This window comes from Coenobita brevimanus, chromosome 101, assembly GCF_032717465.1.
Source record: "Coenobita brevimanus isolate Jiangsu-jjx chromosome 101, ASM3271746v2, whole genome shotgun sequence".
Taxonomy (NCBI): Eukaryota; Metazoa; Arthropoda; class Malacostraca; order Decapoda; family Coenobitidae; genus Coenobita; species Coenobita brevimanus.
In genome coordinates, this window is record NC_137054.1 from 56,759,544 (window position 1) to 56,783,406 (window position 23,863).

General features: G+C 46.4%; 1 protein-coding gene across 1 annotated transcript in view; it reads right to left on the bottom strand.

Moving 5' to 3' along the window:
* The window catches only part of LOC145415103 (putative aarF domain-containing protein kinase 5), a 443,740-nt gene that overhangs the window by 181,526 nt on the left and 238,351 nt on the right, over positions 1-23,863 (bottom strand). Inside the window, exon 8 of the mRNA XM_080284522.1 lies at positions 21,388-21,561. Coding sequence (XP_080140648.1) covers positions 21,388-21,561 — 174 coding nt within the window. The remainder of the gene's footprint in view (positions 1-21,387; positions 21,562-23,863) is intronic.

The following is a 23,863-nucleotide window of genomic DNA, read 5'->3' on the forward strand; positions in this document are numbered from 1 at the left end:
ATATATATATAGATATAAATATAGATATATATATATATATATATATATATATATATATATAGATATAGATATATATAGATATAGATATATAAAGATATATATATATGGGTCTTGGTGTTGATTGAAGGGCTGGACCCGACGTGTAGTCAGATGTAGCCCTAACGGTGGTTCAGGTGTAGCAGAACTCTTTAATCACAGGCGGCGAAGTTGCCCCGATCTGCGAAGGAAGACACAAACATGGCGTATAACTGAATGGCGTAGGTGCCGATCTAGGCCCACCCCACCAAGAAGGATGGGGAGGGTGAAGTCCAGGATACCGAAGGTTGCAAGGCGCTCCCTCAGGGCGGTGTGGATGGAGTAGAAGCGTGGGCAATGCAGCAGAAAGTGGGCCACAGTTTCCTCTTGATTCACACACCACTGGCAGTAGGGATCTGGGTGCAGTCGCAGCCGATGCAGATGTGATGCCAGTCCAACATGTCCAATACGCAGGCGGGTGATAGCGACGTCCAGGATCCGGGAGACAGAGCGTACCCAAGGTTGGTCCGATGAGTCGGAGCGATATAAGCCCAGCGCTGTTGTGGGGAGGGAGGCGTAGAGATCAGCATTCCATGCCTGACTACACCTCGTGGCTAAGAGGCGACGGTGAGTAATGGCTGGCAAGGGGTAGGGCTCCACATCAGGAAAAGTCAAGGCCATCCGAGCTGCTGCATCCACCACATCATTGCCCCTGATGCCCACATGGGAGGGAATCCATTGCAGAAGTACCTTCCAGCCTCCCTGCAGCAGCTGAGCAAGGTCATCCTGGATTTCATAAACCAGATGACGTATGGAGCAGGGTTTAGAAGAAGCGATGAGATGAAGGGCCGCTCTGCAGTCAGTGTAGATGACCACCGGCTGAGGAGAGGAATGAGACATCAAAAAACGCAGGGCCCTCAAGACTGCGAAGAGTTCAGCAGTGACTACATCATGGACATCCCCTAAGCGCCATGTCTGGCAGATGGAGTAGTCCTCTACGAAGATGGCAGCTGCAGTTGCTGCAGGGGTGGAGGAGCGGGAGCCATCGGTAAAGATAGCCATGAACCCTAGATAGGTGGAGCCAGCCATCTGCAGGAAAATGCGAGGGGCCAGGTGGCCATCCTGTGATTTACAAAAGGGCTCTGGGAGGTCTAAGGACACAGGTGAGGACAGGTCCCTCCACGGGGGCACAGGAGATACTGATCGGACAGGGTGGCGAGCTGGTGGAGGAAGTCCCAGAGTGTGGTAAGCGTGGAGAGCACGCACCAAGAGGGGCCGTCGAGACCTGATGGGCCACGATGGATGAGATGTCGAGACCCCTGCTGTCGTAAAGAGCTCCGGGAGTGGATGGTCATCGGGCAAGCGCTGGATAGTAAAGTAGCGGCGACAAGTCAACTTCATCCTGGTATGATGGAGGGGGGGAACACCTGCCTCAGCCTGCAGAGACAATGTGGGTGAGGAGCAGAAAGCACCCAGCGCAATCAGGAGAGCAGTCGTCTGAATAGTGTCCAGCCGTTGTAGTTGTGTAGGAGATGCTGAGCCATATACCGAACAGCCATAGTTGATCTTCCCCAAGATGGCTGATCGATAGTACACCAACAAAAGGTCCCTGCTTGCCCCCCAGCGGGATCCAGCAATACTCTTCATGATGTCAAGTCGTTTTGCACAAGATGACCGTAAGTATTCTATGTGACTGCGCCAAGTGAGGATGGGCCCATCTAACCGGAGACCAAGCAGCACATGCTCCCGAACAACAGGGACTGAGGTTGAGTCCAGAGAAATTGCTGGAGATGATGGCAAACGGCGTAGAGTGAAGGGCATCACTGCGCTCTTGTCAGCATTGATGGCAAGGCCCCAGTTCCGGGCCCAAGCCAAAAAAGTGAATGCCGCTGACTGCAGAAACTGCTGCGCCTCCACAAAGGAAGGGCTCTAGGACACGATGGTGATGTCATCTGCGTAAACCAGGAGAGTAGCATTACGTATCTGAGGCAGGCTGGACAGCAACACATTGAATAAGATTGGGCTGAGCACAGACCCTTGCGGAACCCCCCGATGAACAGGATGGGGATCTGACAAGGCCCCACCCACTCACACCACAAAGCTGCGGCCAGCAAGGTAATTCGACATCCAAGCCAGGGGTGGGCCCAAGACTCCCAGGCACGACAGGCGGTACAGAATGCCATCGTGTGGGGCTGAATCGAAGGCCCCCTTCAGATCTATAAAGAGGGCAAGCATGTAGAGCCGCTGTCTATAGGTGTCATGTACCATGTGTTCCAGTTGACATAGGACGTCCAAAGCTCCCTGGCCCGGCCGGAAACCACACTGAACCCTGGAGAGCAGGCCACGGGACTCCAGCCACCAAGAGAGCCGACGAGCCACCAGTTTCCCTAACAGCTTCCCCACACAGGACAGAAGAACGATGGGCCGATAAGACGACGTGATGGTGGGGTCCCTGCCTGGCTTTGGGAAAGGCAGCAGCACTGACTCCTTCCATACCTCAGGGAATGTGCCGGTCTGCCAGCTGTTGTTGTAAATTAACAGCAAGTGACTGTGTAGGCTGGGCGGCAGATGTAGGAGGAAGTCATTAGCCACCATGTCAGGGCCAACCGCCCTCCTCGGGTGTAGAGAAGCAACGGCATCCCGGAGTTCAATGGCTGTGAACGGGCAATGGAGGTCACTGGCAGGGGTAGTTGAGACGCCCCTGTGGATGGCAGAAATAAACTCGGGAGCTGTAGGTAAAGTCGGTGGAACACCCAGCTGTGACGCAAAGAAGGACGCCAAGAGCTCGGCCTTGGAGAGGTCATCCAGGAGATCCGCTCCATCATGACACAAGGGATATGAATATGTTGTCGGGCCACCCTTCATGGCCTTCAAAAACCTCCAGGTGCGGGAGCATGTGGTGGAGAAGGAGAGGCTGGAACAAAAAGAGGACCATGCCTTCTGCCTGGCTACCTTGATGGTGCGCTTACATACTGCATCCAGGCGTCGGTAACGATCCCCAAGGGCCCGTGTGGGGTAACGACTCCAGGCACGCCAGGCCTGGCGGCGGGCTTGCACAGCCGAGGCACAAGCAGCCGACCACCATGGCACCCCCGATCGGCCTATACTACGGCGGGCTGACTGACCGAACACCCTATGTCCAGCCTGCACCAGCATCTGTGAAAAATCCTCAGCCAAGAGGCCCCAACGACCAGGGAAGCTAGCAGACACTGCCTCCTGGAAGGCCGTCCATCTATCGTCGTGAAGCTGCCAGCGAGGACGACTCGCTCGTGATATTCTTGGAGACAATGTCGGGTAGTCACAAAAGACGGGAAGATGGTCACTGCCCATGTACGGTCCCACATGGACCATCGGATGATGGAATACTGCGTCACCCAAACCGAGATCCAGTACAGATGCCTGTCCACTGTGAGGAGCAAACCGGGTATGAAGACCTGGAGGCGTAAGAAGGCTGAACCTGTGAGACTCAAGAAGCACCTGGAAGAGAGAGGAACCTGTGGTATTGGGGGCTCCAGCCAAGGCGGGGTCCCAGTGGTGGTGACGGGCGTTGAAATCCCCCATGATGAAGGCAGGGGCTGGCAACTGGTTAAAGTAGTGGAGGAGCTCCTCTCTGGACACATCCTGGCAGGGGTTGTAACAAAGGAGGGTTGAAGCCCAACCATCCGTGAGGGCCACCCTGACAGCCAGGACCTCCAATCGTCCCCCAGGATACGAGGTGAGGGCGAGACGCACACTCTGGGTGTCCTCCCGCACTGCCAACAACAGGCCCCCGCCCCTTCCCTGAGGACGGTCACACCTGTATGTAAAAAAAAAAACCAGTTGGAGCCGCAGGTGAGGGTGCAGCCAGGTCTCACATACCCCCACAACACAAGGCTTCGAATCATGTAAGAGTACTTTAAAATCCTGTGACTTCCGAACAAGGGATCTCGCATTCCAAAACATAATGCTGAGATGTTTCAGGCCTGGCATGAATAGGACAAGAGTAGGGACAATACCTTGGGCCAGAGGCGGGAGTAGATGTCAAGGAATGGTAGTCCGTGGCGATAAAGTTGCAGGGCCTCAGAGACAAGATCAAAAAAGCCTTGGCCAGGTCCTGAGGGAGGAGGGCAGTCCGAGGAGGGTGAACAATTGCTGGAGGTGGGGTCAGATACTCGCACTGAAGGGGCTGTAGGTCGATCACACTGTCGTAGACGTGGGTCAGGAGAGCTAGGCAGGGCAGGAACATCCCCGACACCCTCAGCAAGGACCGCATTCGGTCCAGAAGGAACACTAGGTGGAGGGCGGTGAGGGGCACGGGGGTGGAGGCAGCCCGGACGTGAAGGACGGGCCTCATGGATTATAACAGCAGCAGGGGAGGCAGGGTTGGTCGACACCTCCACTGATGATACATCCTGGAGGGAACAGTCATCACTCAAGTCCTCCAGCACAGCGAAGCGGTTGCGGCCAACAACACTGTCTGCAAAACTCACACCCTTCCTCACCTGAGAGACCTTGGGAGACGACTTGGGCAATGCTGAAGGGGGACGGACCAAGGGCTGGAGAGCACGCAACCGTCTATTGACCTCCTGGGCCGGCGTCACACCGTGGCGGAGTTCTTCATGGATCTTGAAGGCCTTCTGATATACAGGGCAGAGCTTAGACACCACCCTGTGATCTCCACCACACATGTAGCACCTGGGGCTGCGGTCACAGGGCTGCCCCTCACTGGGTCTGAAAGGGTGGTATCCACTGCACATCGAGCACCTGGTCTTGTTGCGGCAAGTGATCCGCGTGTGTCCATACTGAAGGCAGTTATAGCAACGCAACAAAGCAGGAGTATACATACCTACATTGTAGTAGATGTATCCATACAGCACCTTGGATGGGAGAGGGCCCCGATACACAAGGCGCACCCACTGGGAAAACCGAGGAGCATCTGGGGCAGGAAAACGTACAGGGATCCTAGAGGCCTCTAATAAGATAGACGACTCGTTGTCAAAAGGCCGGAGGCCGTCTACCAAATCCTCTATGTCAACATCTAGGGAGATTGGCCCAATCTTCCCATAGCTGAGGGCTGCTGCATCACCAGAGGACCGGGCCCTGCGGCACGTGACCTCCCACTCACCGAAGGTTGTCAGGGTCTCCATAGGGCTGGTCAGCTTTGTCAGATCACAATGGCGTAGATGAAGAGAGAGGGAAGACCCATCACCCAGTGGTTTAGTGCCACCCTCTACACAATACTTGGCAAAGGGGGATGAGTTGATGGCGTCAGACAGCCGCCGGGGATTGTTAAAAATCCTGGACCCCTGCACAGATCTAATGATATAACAGGCCAATCCAGACTCACCCTCATCCTGGACACCCATATTGACAGCAGTGGATGGTGTTGGTTCACCCCTACTAGGGACCACTCTGGTAACAGCTGCTGCTGACACTGACTCACCGGCACCTTCGGCACTCTGTTGTGCAGCCGCATCCTCACCCAGGACAATCTGCGATGCAGCTGTGGGTGGTGACGACACCCTAAGGGACTTGCCAGAGGTCACCTCATCCTCCTCCGGGGCAGCCTCGCCTATGGGGCGCTTTCCCGGTGGCCTGAAAGGGTCTGCCTCCGCTACATCCATGGCCGACACCACAGTATCCAAAGAAATAGGCTGGGTCATACTCCACCTCACAGCAAGAGGAAGCACTAGCTGCCGAGGAAGAGCTACACACTGAACTCTATCACCTGTTTCTTGCCGTGAGTGTTGTCCTCCGGGCACCTAGGAGAGAAGCACGTCTGCTCGGTACAACAGGCAGCACCGGACGCTATATATATATATATATAGATTTAGATATAGATATATACAGTAGATATATATATATATATATATATATATATATATATATAGATATAGATATAGATATATAGATATATATATATAAATATATATAGATATATAGATATATATATATATACACACACACATATATATATATATATATATATATATATATATATATATATATACATATATATATATATATATATATATATATATATATATATCTATATATACATATATACATATATATATATATATATATATATATATATATGTATAATCACCTCTCATATAACGTGCAATTAGAGAGCTCGGAAACAGTCATAGCACAGACTTTTTTTTTTTTTTTTTTTTTTTTTTTTTAAGTCCAAGAAATGGTCAAAATGCATTTTTGGTAATAATTACCTGGGTGGAAAAGTTGCCCATTTCTTGAAAAACCATACTACGAAACTGAAAACGCAACCTGAGGCCAAAAATTATGGAATATTTACTCATAAGGCAAGATAACTGGTCAAAATGCAGAAAAAACAAACAAAACTTGGGCAGATTTAGTCAAAGCGCAAGTTGCATTTTCCCGCTACATATGCATGTCACATGTCTGTGCCGGGTGTCGTCAGGGTCTACTGAGCATTCCCGGGCCACTCTAGTCAACCCTCTCCCCGTGTTCTGCTGCCACACGTGCTGTGTGCACTCTGTGGAGGAAAACATAACACCAGAGGATGCCATGGAATGCACTGAAGAGCTCGACAGGGAACATCATGAGGCAGGGGAACAGGAGGATAAGGCTGAGGCAAGAACCACAGCACCAGTTATGACCAAGGGCTGCATAAATAACATCTAGACTGGTGCAGAGGCACTCAAGGAAGCCATCATGGTTTATGAAGTGGATGAGGGTCAGGAGGCTGATACCGTGGGGGCTGTGCTGAATGCAATTAGGTCCTACGAAGACCTCAGGCAAGAGAAAATAAGACAACGCCAGCACACTTTACTCACCCTGTACGTTTGTCCTCAACAAATGCCAGAGAAGCAGCAGCAAGAGGAAGATGCAGTGTCTGTGGGTTCCCTTGACTCTGAAGGGTTTGTTCAGGAGGCTGAGGAGTTGCAACAGAGGGTTGTGGATGTACAGGATTTACCTTCTTCATCGGATGAGGACCCTGTGGAACCGGCGTGGCCAGAGGACTGTGCTGGGGACCAGTAGGAGTCCAGCCCTGCCTCAGAACCCCACTCCCCACCCCCCAGCAAGCCCATAACCTCTTAACCCTATCAGGTTTTTGGGCCGGGCAGATTATGTCTGTGTTAAAGTCAGCCACTCACGCTGACCCACATCTTTGCGGACCGATATTTTAATTTCATCGCTCTGTGTAAATATATTTTTCATGATAGAATGATGGTTTTGGTGCCATTTTAAAGCTGAATAGTTGTACTTTATCGTAGTATGTTCAAAAATGGAGAACGAAGAAAATAAAATGTCAAAATGATGAGTTGAAGTTAAGCGAAAAGCAAAAATTTTATATCTTGCTGTAGGAAAATATTCGGCAAAAAATGATGAGTAAAGATATGTAAATTTGGTTTAAACCATGCAAAAATACAGTAAATTAACTTTACAATGATATACAGATCATGGTAATTTTTGCATTTCAGTGTGCGGTAAAGCGGAAGGAAAGAGATGCACAAATTTATTTTTGTCTCGGTCGGATATTCGCTTGGCGATGTTTTTCTTTGATCAGTCAGTGTAAATAAAATTTTTTAGGATAGGATGCTGGTTGTGGTGTTATTTTGAAGCTGAATAGTTGTACTTCATTGTAGTATGTTCATAAAAGGAAAACAGAGAAAATAAAAAGTCAAAGTGACGAATTGAAGTTATGCAAAAAAAAATTTTATACCTTGCTGTAGACAAATATTCACCAAGAATAAAATTATAAAGAAACAAAGCCATGAGCCAGACCAGCTGTGCAGTACCCCCACTCATAGAGCCACCATTCCGTGACAACATGCTCGAGCCGCTTTGCTATGATGCATAAATGCGATTTATGGTGAATATTTTACAAAAGATTCTTAAAATGACAATTAAAAGGGTCATCCGAATCTCTGAGGTTGGATTTGAAATGACGATCGAAATAGTCATTTGAATCTCAAAGGGTTAAATTCATGGTGAGGAATCCTCTAGTGTTTGCATTTAATGAAGTCATTTTTAGGTAGGTAAATGTTGTGGGAAAAATCCATGAAAACTGCCCCCAGAAGAGAAGCTGGTGCTGGCTTGGGTACCATGAAACCCTTTAACATGTAAACATATAGCTGTATAATGCTGATGTTTCATAAAGCAGGACCTGCCAGTAACAACATTCACGCATTATGTGAGCAGTGACTGTACACACACACACACACACACACACACACACACACACACATATATACAGTAAAAGTCCAATATTTCAGCATCCAATTCCCCGGCAAATCTGACATTTCGGCAGTTTTGAGAAATAGTCCCATTTACGAAAATCTCCGATCGTTCGGCAGATTCTCCGATTTTTTTCGTCAGTCTTGAAATTCTCCATGAGGCTCGCCAGCTAGCTACCCGCCTTTACCCGCCTTAGTGAGTGAGATAGTGAAAGTGATGGAACGAGTCTACCACTGCCATGAAGCCCAGAGGCTAGCTCTTTCTCCTATAGCATAAAGAGAGGACAAACATGTAGTGAGTCTAGCATGGGAAAGAGAATCTGTTTCGCCATTCTTCCGAGTTGTTGCCGTGCTGCTGCCGACTTCTCTTGATTTTTCTGTGTGCTTTGTGAACTTCGTACCGAAATACCTCTGAAATTACTATTCGAGTGTGCTGTAAGCACCGTAACATCAGACAGGAGCTTTGTAACACCTGAGTGGACCAGCCGTGTGTTGTGAACAGTATAAACATCTGCGTGCTTTGAAAATGGCCTCCACGTGTGGAAAGTTAACTGGTGTTAGCAAGAAGCGTACACATAAGATGTGGACTTCTTCCAGCAGTAGCAGACTCCAATCAACCCCTTCTATTGTACATATGTAAATAAGGAACCTACTATAAGTTTAGGTAAGTGCATGTGAACTTGTAGGCCTACTGTACCATTACTGTACATTTATATACAGTATGTTCACTAATTTCTTTCTTTTTCATATTCATGTATAGTACTGTATTCATTACAGTATTGTACAGTATCAAACAGTATACAGTACTCTCTCCAAACACATTTGTAATGATATGAGTAATGATGATAGTGTTCACCGAAACATATAAGGTACTGAGTGGGTAGGGTTTTCGATAATTCGGCAATTTTGATATTTCGGCACTTGCCTGGTCCCATAGATGCCGAAAAATCGGACTTCTACTGTATATATATATATATATATATATATATATATATATATAAATATATATATATACATACATAGTAAACCCTCGATATAACGAACCCCAGTATTGTGAATTTTGGATACTGCAAACGGCCAAATCATGACCTAACTTCCCCAAATTTTGTGAACAAAGGTCGGTAATGCAGGGGTAGTTCACAAATCAGCCCATGGTGACAACAGCATCCCTTCCTGGCACAGTAAGTGTACTTCAACAGCATCTGTTCCTGACACAGTAGGTGTACTGTAACAGTACTACAATACAGTATACTGTATTATTATAGGTACTGTATTGTATGTCCAACTTCATACAGTATTGTATTTACATGTAGTACAACTTCATAAACCATTTAATTCTCCATGAAAAACTTCATAGAGTTTGTTTAGGTTATATCTGAGGACAGAGGACAATGACTCCCCTTACACAGCAAACAAAGTTTGGTAATCCCTCGGAAATACCAAACCCCTCGTACATAGCGAACATTTGGATATAGTGACCCATCCCTCATTATTTCAAGTCTATATCTATCTATCTATCTATCTATATATATATATATATATCTATCTATCTATATATATATTTATATATATATATACTGTACTTTATACATATATATATATATATATATATATATATACATATATATTTTATATATATATATATATATATATATATATATATATATATATATACTTTATATATATATATATATATATATATATATATACAGGACCCTCGCGTCCAACACGGTAATATTGTCATGCATGGGTCACGTGTTGGGCCAAAAACGTGTTGGACTAACAATCGAGCTTATGGGGAAAAATGAATTATGTCAGCAACCCTAGGAAAAGTCACCCTAAATACCTACCATATACCTATACATATATTGGTACTATTGTAATTATAATAAATGGTACTGTGCTATGAATGATAACTAACCTTTTAGGATAGTGTTGGTGGGCTTGCTGGGAATGGAAGGTGGTATCCAAGGCTGTAGTTAGTCCTATTGGGTCCCCGGAGGATGGATGCTGGCATCACTAGCGGGTAAGGGCTGTTGCTCCTCCTCAACTTCCCTCATAAATCCTTCGAAATCAAACCTCCCTCATAAATCCTTCAAAATCACACTCAGAATCACTATCTTCGTCCACAGCCATGGAAGGTCCTGCTTCTACCTGTCCTAGCACTGTAATCCTCGGCAAAGTGCATGCTTCTCACACTGTTGCCAGAGCCCCGTCTCGTGACTGTGGAAAGTGATTGCTGTCGCTGACTCGGTAGAGAATAAGGAGAAGCAACTTTGTTTATAAACTGGTACACACGCCGTTGAGAAGAGTTTCAAAACGATTGATATTTATTCTAAAATATTAATATGTATTCAGTGTCAGGCTAAATGTTCAATGCTGTAGTACGATACATTCTCTGTCGAGTCGCCTGAGTTTTGGTCACACTGTTTTGCCCTTTGTATCTCGAGAGGAATCCATCCAGATGAATTCCAAATGCCCGTGGTATCGTCGGCAATTTTACCACGTTACCGTTCCGATTTACCATCGTATCCTCGGCAAACCTGGTATGAAGTGCCGTGTGATAGCCTTCGGCTGCCAGGATCTTGTCTTAGTTTTTTATTATGATCACGTTGGCTTCATTCATGTCGTAGGCCTTGGCAATGTCAACTTTCCTCTCCCCTTTCTTCTTCCTCTTGATGCTTTCTAGCTTGGTGGCCTGAGGGAGGTGCCGACGCTTCTTGGGGTTCTCAGAAGGCTTCCTAGGCATCGTGAGCAGGGTAAAATGCAGTAACAAGGGCAGAAAATGCAGCAAGAAAAAAGCACCTTCCAATGCAATTATGCGACTGAGTGTCTCTGTGGCGGGAGAAATGTAAACAAAACATCACGTGACAGCAGAAGCGTTTTTAATTGGGCGGCATCACGATCACGTCACGATAGCGGGCGGGGAAGGCTACTTGATCAGAAGTTTTTCATTGGCTATCATCATCATGGGAATGTCCAGTATGGCCGTGTTGGACCGGGGGTGATCGTGCTAGAGTGAACTCTGCGGATTTGGCCCACTTCTCGGAGCTCTGTGCGTGTTATGCTAACACACTCGTGTTGCAGTAATTAAATCGTATTAAATATGGGTCTGGTTAGTACTTGGATGGGTGACCGCCTGGGAACACCAGATGCTGTTGGCATCTCTACGTGTCAAGTGGGGTTGGTGGAGGATTAGTGCCCCTCCCTGTAAAACAATTAACTCTAAGCCCTTGGCCACCCCGTCTGGGATACATGGCGTCTGGCAATGAATGAATGAATGAAAAATTGCTCAACGTGCTGGACTCGAATCGTGCTGGACTAACGCGTGCTGGACGCGAGGGTACTGTATATATATATATTGCTGGAAGGACACAAGTCAAGAGTGAGAGCAGTGGAAATGAGTTATTTAAGAGGAGCCTGTGGAGTCACATGGAGAGACAGGCTGACAAATGAGGATATAAAGGAGCATTGTGGTGTGGATGTGGATGTGATAGAAAGCATTAGGAGGAATACACTGAGGTGGTTTGGTCATGTGGAGAGGATGGAGGGCGAAAGACTGACGAAGAGAGTGTATGTGAATGAGGTGGAGGGGGGAAGAGGGAGGGGGAGGCCGAGGATGAGATGGAGGGATGGGGTGGAGAGGTATATGAGAGAGGGGGGTGTGAGTTGGGAGCGGGGCAGTGAAATGGCGGGGGACAGGGCGAAGTGGAGGCGATTTGTTTGTGGCCACCCCGAACGGGACTGAGGTGTCTGGCAATAGACAGATAGATATACATACAGTATATCCCCACAGTAAGCGAGTTCTGAGTACGCGATCCTCCTTGCACACGAAGACCTATTTTTTTTATTTTTTTATTATGTATTTTTTATTAGTACACGAATTGAACTCCTTGTAAGCGAGACGGGGGGTGAAGAGTGGCCCAAATCCGGGGTTACCCCGAGTATGCAACATTGCCCCCCCAAGAAGCGATAACGGTTACTTACGCTCCACCCACCTTGTGACGTCAATGCTGCTCACTCGTCACGTGATGCCCATGTGCGCCGCTTGGAGGGTGGTGAGGTGAGAGTCCCAGCAGAGGAAACACATGCGCACAGAGGGTACACTCACTGTTCCAGGTATGTCCCCGTGTACTCTAAGGCTATTTTTTCTGTGAGCCAGGATGTCTGCCCCCTCCTCCAGGAAAAAGAAGCGCATCACCCATGTCATGAAGATGCAAGTCATTAGGAAGAAGGAGAGTGGAAAGGGTAACATGGTCATTGGCAAGGAACTAGACTTAGCAGAATCGTCCGTGTGAACTATATGGGGTAACAGGGAGGACATAAAAAAGACTGTTAAGACATATGGGATAGTGGCATTAGACAGGAGAAGCAGGCTGACCAACCAGACTATAATTCTTATGGAGTGGTACCTGGCTACATTTATCCTGAGGAAAGAGAAGTAAGGAATTCCACTGAACAGGCGCTACATCAGGGACCAGGCCAAGATTTTCTACAAAGCTGCAGCTCTGAAGCTTGCTATTAAGAAACCATTTAAAGCCTCCGTGGGATGGCTTTGCCGCTTTCTGAAGAGGATGGAACTACGTCACATTCGCCTCACGGGGGAGCGTGCAAGAGCGGATGAAATGGCGGCCAGGGATTATCCAGCCATCCTAAAGGGGATAATCGACGAGGACGGCTATAGCAGGGACCAAATTTATAACACTGATGAAACAGCCCTATACTACAAGGCTATGCCTAAGTGTACTTATATTAGTAAGCACCAGCGCCAGGCCCGGGGCAGAAAAATCAACAAGAGCAGGATAACAGTCACGTTCGCCGTGAACTTATCAGGCTCACACAAGATGCGGCCTGTTGTGCTGCATACTGCAGCACATCCCAGATGTTACAAGAATCTGCGTTGCATGGATGACAGCAGGGTATACTGGTACAGCAACTCCAATGATTGGATGACAAGTAGCATCATTTCCGAGTGGCTGTTGCAGTATTTCATCCCTGATGCCAAGGAAAAATCCCGGGAACTTGGCATCCTTTTCAAGGTGCTTCTCATCCTTGATAATGCCCCAAGTCATCCAACCTGGCTAGCAGACCTCAGCAAAGGAATGCAAGATCATTTTTCTGCCCCCAAGAACAACCTCTCTCATCCAACCGCTGGACCAGGAGTTGATTCCAAAGGTCAAGCAGCTGTACCACCAACGCCTCTACGATCACCTCTGCAGCAAGACCGACAACTGTGAGAAACTGCAGGCAATTCTTGACTTGAACACAGTTGGGAGTGATGTCATGGACGCCAAGTATGGTTTGGACTCGCCACCCGCTTCACCCACTTCATCCTCACCATGCACATCACCCGCACAACCAACTTCAACTCCTGAGCAGACTATTATGGCTTTTTGGCGGTCATTCAACCTCAAGGATCCCATCACTCTCTTGTTGTCCTCTTGGGCAGATATAACCACTGCAACAATTAACCATGCTTGGCGCCTCCTCGTACCGCACCTGTGTCAAATCGCACTGGGAAGCGGCTTTCAGTCCCTGGCCGCTGCCGAGGCAGCCACTCTCACAAGTGCACAAGCTGTGCCCGGGTTTCAGGCCGTCTTGCTGGAGGAGATCAGGGGTTTACATTTGGCAGCAGCAGAGCAGGATCCCCAGGAAATCATGCAGCGAGTGGACAAGGCTGATGCAGAGCAGGAGATCGCAGCAGAAAAAAAAGCAACACCAGTGATGGAGAGTGAAGATTTATCCATGATGGACATCAGCCGGGCACTGTGTGCCCTTGATAAATTTTAGGAAGAATTCAAGGACATCGAACACTCTCAGTTGTGAGTGGAGGAGGTGATATCTTCACTGGACAAAACCTTCCTCTACTACACCGACAAGTACAACCAGGAAGTAAACAGACAGAAGCAAACACTCATCACCCGTTACCTTCAGCTTGAATAAAGTGAGCAATCACTCCCTTCAACATCAGAAGAGTCATATCCTGAGGAGGATCATGAGACTGATTCAATGTCTGAGGTGTCAGAAATAGACTTTGAAGGGTTTATGAACAAAGTGAGTGCATTAGCTAGTGAAAGTGTCGAAAGTGCTGGTGACGAAAGTGGTGAGGAAAGTGGTGTGTTGGGTGGTGTGGTGGGTGAATCAGGAGATGCACGCTACATGCCTCATCCTGCCACGGATCCTCTTCTTACCTCCATCACGCCTGTTGTCCTCTTGGGTAAAGGTGAGCAGCCATATTTTTGTTGGTTTAGTTAAGCCATATCCTTGTTGATTTACCTAGTCAAGCCATAATATTTTTGGTTTACTTTATCTTAGGTAATATGTCTTAGATAGTTTCCCTGTACAGTACAATAATTAGGTCTGAAAGGCGTCTCAAGGGCTGCCCATGAAGGGGGGTGCTGCCCATATGTAATTTTTCCCATAAGTTTATATATTCACAGTATGCGAATTCCTAGTACGCGACGTCCTCTGCCACTCATATACTTGCGTACTAGGGGGATGTACCGTATATATATATCGTAATCCCTTTATGCGATGTATTAGTGCCAAAGGCATGTCCAGGTAATGATTCTGTCCTGATAATGGACTTCTCTCCTGGTCCCCCTTCGTACATAACCTAACTTTGAAAGCCAGTGTTAAGGCCACTACAGTATACTGGACAACACTTGTTTCTGTTGCTTAACACTATTGTCTGGTCAAGCAGACCTGAAAACAGTAGGCACACAAAACATAAAGGTATAATGGAATAAAATCATGGTTAAATAGAATAAAATCATGGTACAGTACAGTAAGGTTGAATAAAATGAACAACAACAGTCATGAGAGAGAGAGAGAGAGAGAGACAGACAGACAGACAGACAAAACCATTCCACATCAATTTTACCCAGGACCTTCCACTTCCAAAGAGTCAGCATTACCCTCTTCTTTTTCCCTTGTGATGGGGCCATCATCACACACCCTTACTGAAGGCATGCAAGGAATAGCAAGGCCTGAAGCAGGCAGGGAACAACCACAAAAACCACCATGTGCACAGCCATAACAATTGTTCGAGAGGTGCTGCTCACTACACAATCGTCGCACAGGAACTGAGACCAAGTGAGGGGGGTCTCTAGCAGACACTGGGTAAACTACCCAACCAGTCACGACAATGCCACTAGGCAATTCCCGCCTGGCCAGGCGCGAAAATGTTCGAAAGGCCATAACTTCCACCCAGATGCAAGCATTTTGTCCAGATAGCATGGAAAAATGTATGAATACTAATTTCGAACAGTCAGATCACAGCTCCCAGGTAATGAATTACCCAGGTAATGGCCATCCAGATAATAGAGAGATTTCTGTATATGTATACGGTGTATGTACATTAAATATATATATATATATTCTGTATATGGAGCCTCTGTCTTACAGTGGTAGAGTGTGTATTTCACACGCTGGTGAGCGCGGGTTTGCCTCCCGCCAGAGTTGTAAAAACTTTGGGAAGCAGTCACCAAGCCACTTGGTACTTTGGCGGACACAAGGGGTGCTGTGGTTGAACCAGTGTCGCATACTAGTATGCTTGCACCCAATCGGCTTAAGGTGGGCCGATTACACTTGGTTCACAGACTAGTGACACATCCAAAGCCACTACAACACTACAATCACACTCACAAGCACTTCTCACCCTATATACAGTCTCTACCGGACAGCCTAAGCCATCAGGTACAGATACATTGGCTGTATCGTCCCTGCTTCAGTAGGGATAGGCCGGTCCTGCAGTGGACCTCAATGGCTGATGACGATGATGATTATATATATATATATATATATATATATATATATATACATATCCATCCATCAATCATCCAATCCTATGTTTCCCCATGAGGAGCGTAGAAGCCCAGGGCTAAGCCGATTGGTCCTGACATTTAAGATGAGTGTACCAGACACCACAGAGATCAAGGCTGCCTTTAAATCAGTGAAGGCCCTCTCCTGATCAGGTCCCCAGACAAAGGGAACATCTTTCTTTAAAAGTCGAGTGAGAGGAGAGGCCATGTTTGCATACCCTCGAGTGAACCTATGATAGTATCCTGATAATCCAAGGAAGCTGCGCACTGCTGTGACTGAGGTAGGTGTGGGAAAGTCTCGGATAGCTGTGACTTTGTCATCAGCCGTCCGGATACCTCTGGCATCAACAACATGACCCAGGAAAGACAATTCCTTCTTCAAAAACCTACATTTAGAGAACTTAACCTTTAAACCAGCCTCCTTGAGTCTGGCAAAGACTTGTTGGAGCTTCTTCAGATGTTCAGGCACAGCCTTGCTAACGACCACTACATCATCTAAGTAGGCAAACACTGTGTTCCCTAAGAGTCCCCTAAATACTTCATTGATTAACCTCTGGAAACACAAAGGCGCATTACGAAGGCCGAAGGGTAACCTCACGAACTCGTAATGCCCATCAGGAGTGCTGAAGGCTGTTAGAGGGCAAGAGTCCACATGCAGAGGGACTTGCCAGTATCCCGAGAGAAGATCCAAAGAGGAGAACACCTTGTTATTCTCCCTCAAACTCTGCAACAGATCGGTCAAATGAGGTAGAGGATAACGATCTGGGACCGTTTCTGCATTCAGGCGGCGATAATCTATAACTGGTCTCATGGTACCATCCTTCTTTGGCACCAGAAACAGTGGTGCATTCCAAGGAGAAGTCGAATCTCGGACTATGCCTGACTCAATCATCTCCTTGACCAATTTGTCAGCCACCTGTCTCTGAGAATGGGGAAGGCGATACGCAGGCACATAAATAGGATTAGTACCTGGCTTCATTGCAATGTGATGATGAGCCACACGCCCAGCCGTAAGAAGAATCCTGAATACGCTCCACCCAGACACTCTCCACGTGACGCATCCAGCAGCTAGTTGAGAATCTTCTTAGATGTCTTCGCGCCCCGGGACCACTGGCCGCAGCTGAGAAGGTTTGTGAGAGACGCCACTACTCGCTGACCAAGCGCTGAGCCCGGAGGGTTGGGGTGAATATGCGTGATGAAAGTGAGGTGAGAATACGGCGGTAAGTGAATCATAAAAGACTCATTAAAAATATGGATACCACCGAGCCAGGGAGATAATGGGATAGGGATGGGGGGAAGGAGGGCAACAACGTTGTGGGTAAATCCGGAAACTCACAAGACGACACACTAACAGAGACTAAACTGTTGAGGCACGTAGGAACACCGCTGCACACCAATTTATGTACCAGACACCACAGATCAGGCCTGGCACATTTGCAGGAGATGAATAACTGCGATGTGCGTCCTCTCGTTGTTTGGGGTAGCTGGCTTGCCGATGATCATTCTGTGTCGCTTGCTGGTATTTCCCTCATTTCCCTCTCCTCCTTTATTCACTCATAGCACACTTGTATATTGGCATACCTTCACAAACTGTGTATTAATGAATAGCTTGGAGGTTAAATAAAGTCTGGTGTAACAAAATAATCTTTGACTATTCAAACACTATTATACAGTTACGTACAAGGGATTACACGGTATAAGTCTGAGTGCTATAATGAGTACGTCTTACTATCCTCACTCCCTGGCTATTACTGCCGGCTCTAAGCTCTCAGTGGGGCGTGGGAATGAAGCTGACAGTGCATCGAATGTTCGATGCTGATGCCTGTGAGGCAAGCTATGTGATGCCATGTTGCTATGTGCATCTTGAGATATGCTAAAAGTAAGTCTGACGTAAGTTATGATATATATACATATACACTGCACGTAGATAAGATAATAGATAATGAAAAATATAGTGAATGATTATACATGAGAGCAAAAATATGGATACAACTAGTACATGAAAGTGACCAGCCTCACTCATCCCTGAGTGGCCTACATGAGCAATAAACCCTAACCACCCCTTGGATAAAAATCTTCACAGGCTGAATTCGATTGGAGCTCCTTAATTACCCACTAAACCACCAGGTGCCATAATTTGGTTATATGGTTACCATCCAGTGCAGTAAATGGTTTCCTGGTGTACAGGAAACCATTTGGCTTGTCACTCAATGTAGAGTCACCCACAGGCAGAACGAAGAGGAAAGAATGAAGGAAAGAAAGACAGAAGAGGATGGATGGAAAGAAGGATGGAAGAGAGGAAAGGGTAGATACCTGAGAGAAGCACTACATCGAGTGAGTGGATGGTGAGCGCCCCCACCTACCATATATATATACCGTATATATATATATATATATATATATATATACATATACACATAGAGAGAGAGAGAGAGAGGGGGGGGGGTCCAGATAATCGAGAGATTTCTATATGTATACATACAAGGTGCTACCCAAAAGTTCCAGTAATTTGAATATTGCAGGAAAGTAAGTTACCTTACCTCCTAGTTCTCAGTGTCACCTTCGAAGTAGTCCCCTTGGGCATGTATACAGTGGTCCCAGCATTTTTTCCATGAGTCCATGCATCCCTGGAAGGCATCAGGCATGATGGTCCTGAGCACCTCCTGCGATTCTGTCTGGATCTCCTCAATCAAGTCAAATCGATGCCCTTTCAGTCATAATTTCAGCTTGGAAAACAGGAAAAAGTCACAGAGGGCAAGGTCAGGCGAATGGTGTGAGTGGGGAATGACTATCGTGTTAGTGGAAGCCAGGAACTGCTGGACAACAATTGATGTATGGGCAGGGGCATTGTCATGATGCAGGACCCAGTCCTTGTTCTTCCACTGTTCTGGACGTTTGTGGCGGATGTTCTCCCTTGGATGCTGCAAAACTTCACAGTAAAACTTTCTGCGGACAGACTGACTGGGTGGGACAAATTCCTTGTGAACAATCCCTTGGATATCGAAGAAAACGATCAACAGTGACTTGACATTGCTGCGAACCTGACGAACTTTTTTCAGTCTCGGTGAACTGGGAGATTTCCATTGCGATGAATGCTGCTTTGTCTCCGGGTCATAACCATAAACCCATGATTCATCACCAGTTATGACCTTGGAGATGAAGGTGACATCATCTCTGACCTAATTCTTGAGCTCCCTCCAAACCGCAACATGATGTGTCTTCTGCTCATCACTCAGCAGTCTTGGCACAAATTTTGCAGAGATGCGTCTCATGCCCAACACATCCTACAAACTGCGTTGCACACTCCCATATGACAGTCCAATGATATCACAAACATCATGGATAGTTCATCTATGACCTGCAAGGATAGCCTGATGAACATTTCTGACGTTTTCTGGTGCTGTTGCCGTTGACGGTCATCCAGAACGGCCATCGTCTTCAATGTACATTCGTCCTTCCTTGAACCGATTGTACCAGAAAAATGTTCTGCTTTGGGACATGGCTTTGTCACCAAAAGCTTGCTGAAGCAACCAGCAAGTTTCTACAGCCGTCTAGTTGATCCTGATGCAGAACTTGATGCAGGTTCTTTGTTCCGTGAGGTCCGCCACTGCAAAACCACCAAAGCACCTACACACCACATTACAATAGTAATCGTAGCTCAACAACACGTCCGCTCACAGACACAATGGGTGCTACTGACTCCTCCTATATATATATATATACATATACACATATCTATCTCTCTATCTATTGCCAGACGCCTCAATCCCGTTTGGGGTGGCCACAAACAAATCGTCTCCAAGTCGCCCTGTCCCCCGCCATTTCACTCCCCTGCTCCCAACTCACACCCCCCTCTCTCATATATCTCTCCACCCCATCCCTCCATCTCATCCTCGGCCTCCCCCTCCCTCTTTCCCCCTCCACCTCACTCACATACACTCTCTTCGTCAGTCTTTCACCCTCCATCCTCTCCACATGGCCAAACCACCTCAGTGTGTTCCTCATAACGCTTCCTATCACATCCACATCCACACCACAACGCTCCTTTATATCCTCATTGTCAGCCTGTCTCTCCATGTGAGAAAGAGAGAGATAGAGAGAGAGAAAGACAGACAGACAGACAAAGACAGAGATCCCTTCTGACAGCTGTATAGAGGCCAAAGTCACCTGTGTGGGTTTTGTGAAAACATTGGGCACTTGATAAGATGACAAGTGACAGAAATTTCTTGTGTACTTCCTCTTACATTGAATTTTCTTTCATTGTTTCTATCTAAATGATGCAGTGCTGCTTGAAAATAGCACACAAGAGCCTGGCAGACTGGTGTACAGCCTTTTAGATGTATGTGATCGTCATGCCTTGTAAGTAAATGTAGTTATGAGTAAAGTGATGGTTACTGAGAGCGAAGATGATTCACAGTGTGATGTAACAGTGAATGGAGAGAGACCTGAATTGGTGAATGAGTCTAACTGCCTGGGAGCAATGACAAAGAAGAGAGGTAAATGTGCAAATAAATGGAATGTAGAGTGACATAGGGAAAGAAAATGGCTGGTAGTATGAGGGCTCTGATAAGAAGCAGAGATCTGAGTACAGCAACTGTGAGAGGCTTGACCGGAGTTTTAGTGTCTACTCTAACATACATGTGTGTGACTATGATGAGGCACAAATATGAAAAGAGCGACTGAGATAAGACTGTTGATGAATGTGTGTGGAGTGCAGACAGTGGCTAGGATATAGAATAATGAGATTTGTGAAAGATACAGAGTAAGGGGGTCTATGGAAACCAAGGTGGAAGAGAGTGTGCTTAGGTGGTATGGGCATGTGGAAAGAATGGCTGTGAACAGACATGAAAATAGTGTATCCATTGGACGGGCTCTGTCAGATAGGTAAATCTGAGGCTATGCCTGGAACGTATTTCTACTTACATGTCTTGACCTATCAGGTGGTGCCATGATTCCAAGGGCTTGAATGGTGAGTGAATGGGTGTGTGGTTTATTCAACTAGGCAACTTAAGTTAGTCTCTCTCTCTATCTCTCTCTCTCTCTCTCTCTAGATTTTTTGGGGGAGGGGGGATAGGTTTCTCTGATAGAAAAGTAGACCATTGCCACCACCACCACCATCAGTACCAATGCTGCTGCCACCACCACCACCAGTGGTGATGATGATACACAGGTGGTGTAAATGGCATCACAGAATCAGTTTAAAGGTGGATGGTGGCATGATAGACCAAAAAGATGGATAGACTTGAATATAATAATTAGTACTGTACTGCCATTATCAAATTATAATACTGACATCTCATTCATCCCTTAACTTCATGCTTTTCCACCAGTTCCTCCAAAACACTGACCTGTAACACCCAGCTGTGCAGAATTTTCCTTCATCTGTGTATGGTCACCAAGAACAATTGCCTTCCATAGCCGGCAGAGGGGCTGGCGGACTGTGGTGGGGAGATTCTGATAGAGGCCATGATCTAATATCACCACCTCTGCTCCTCGCCCATGTTTGCTGGCACGTATCAGAACTGCAAGTAGGATAATGGGACCATTAAAAAAAAGGGGGAGAATAATGGCATACAACATGGACTAAGGAACTGAGTAAAAAGGACATTAGGCTACAGAGTGAGTTTTCGATGTAACAAACAAACCAGATGCTCTTAGAACAAAATTGTCCACTTGCTGGATCTCAAGGTGTACTGCCTGAGTAGTTAACTTTCCAAAATGAGGCCTACATTAGACTTTTATATTGTAATTTAATGGCAATGCAAGAAAACAAAATTCTTATCAGTGTACAGAAATATTAACAAAGCACTCACAAACTCCTTTGGTCTCACATTCCTCTCACTTATTTGTGTCCTCAAACTACATGACATCATCATCATCATCCATTCCCATATTCCCTCATATAAACAGGACCATTGGGGCCCGGTACTAGGATAACCAGCTCTGACATTCAAAGAAACAGTGACCAGTATCACTTCCCCAAGTGGGATTAGACAAGCAATAAACCCCAACCACCCATCAAACGGTACTCATACAGTCTCCACCTATTTGAAGTGCTTTAACTAACTAAACTACCAGGCAACATTTGGTTATATGGCTACCACACAGTGCATGAAATGGTAAGAAACCATTTGGCAGAGGGAGGAAGGGAAGTAGGGAGGGTGAGGGGATAGCAGCAGTACAAGTGAGTGGACACTGAACCCCACAAATACACAAATGTTTTGTTGCCATCTTTTAATACAGGCTGGGGCTGATATACCTCCCGATTTTGCCACCGCCACTGCTCTGGCACTAGTGGTGAAAAATAGGGGGGGTTTGCACTGATGAGTAGCACAAGTGATACAGTTTCAATTGTCGTCATTCAGCTGGGAGATGAGCATCTGGCGTTTGTCATGAAGATGTTTTTAAAAAATGGCAAATCTGTCATTTCAATGCAGAGGACATTTTGATCACATTTCACCTTAAATAGAAATGCTAAACCTCCTGACAGGAAAACCATTTTGTTGTGGGTGCAAAATTTTCATGCTACAGGTTCAGCTTTCAAAACTAAACCTCCTGGGAGACCTTGCAACATCTGGACACCACAGAAAATCCAAGAGGTGAGACAGGCTGTTCAACAATCTCCACAGCGCTCTGCTCACAAGCATGCTCTTGCTTTGGGGATGTCAGCTTGGACAATGAGGAGACTTCTGCACCAAGATCTTCATTTCCATCCCTACAAAATTATGATTGTGAAGAAGCTCAATGAATGCAACTGGGGAAACCACACAGAATCTCGTCAAGCCATCCTTCAAAACATTCTAGCAAATGCCGTTCTCATCACAAGTGATGAAGCTCACTTTCATTTGTCTGGTTGCATTAACATGCAGAATTTTAGATGTAGGGCGGAAAAAAATCCTCGACAACTTCATGGGCGACCTCTCTACAGTAAATGTGTTACTGTTTGGTGCGCTACTGCGAAGTTTGGGGTAAAAGGCCCTTACTTTTTCGAAGACCAGCAAGGAAGAGCAGTCACGGTAAATTCCAATGCTTATGTTGACGTGCTGCGTTATTTCCTCGAGCCGAGGCTCAATCAACTAGGAAATCGGGCTCTGGTTCCAACAGGATGGTGCTACCAACCAAATGGCCAGATGTTCCATGGAGGTCGCTAGAGAAATGTTCCCAGGTCGCCTAATCTCTCTGCAGGGCAATATCACCTGATCTTGCCCCTTATGACTTTCCTCTGGGGACACCTCAAATCTCAAGTCTACAAGAATAAACCTCAGATGACTGAGGAACTAAAGGGTACCATACGGCAAGAAACTGAAGCAATACCACCTGAGATGGCCAGGAGGGCAATGGAGAACTACAGGGAGAGGCTTCAGGCTTGCATAAGGAAGGATGGTCATCATTTGGACAACATAATTTTCAAGACAACCTAAGCGAACACCATTCTTAAATCTTGCCAAAAAATATGTCATAATAAATTGTAAAAGATGTGCTTTCAGATGGCAAAATAATATTTGGAATAACAGCTTTGATGCCATTTATATTAACCTTGAAATTCGGGAGGTATTTCAGCCCCACCCTGTACAAGAGTTACTTCTGAAAAAGGAAGAGAGACAACATGAAGGAGGCAGGGTACCTGAAAAGGCCAGAGGGGCCATATCAGGCAATACATCCTTCAAACCTGCGAATGGACTGTTTTATTACAAAATTCACCAATTTACTGGCTTCTCACAACTTACTTTCTAAGTAGCTATGAGTTTCATAAATGGAAGAGGTTCATGACCATGGGAGTAGAATTTCCCATAGAGAAACAGAAAAAGAAGGTTCTACCAGTAG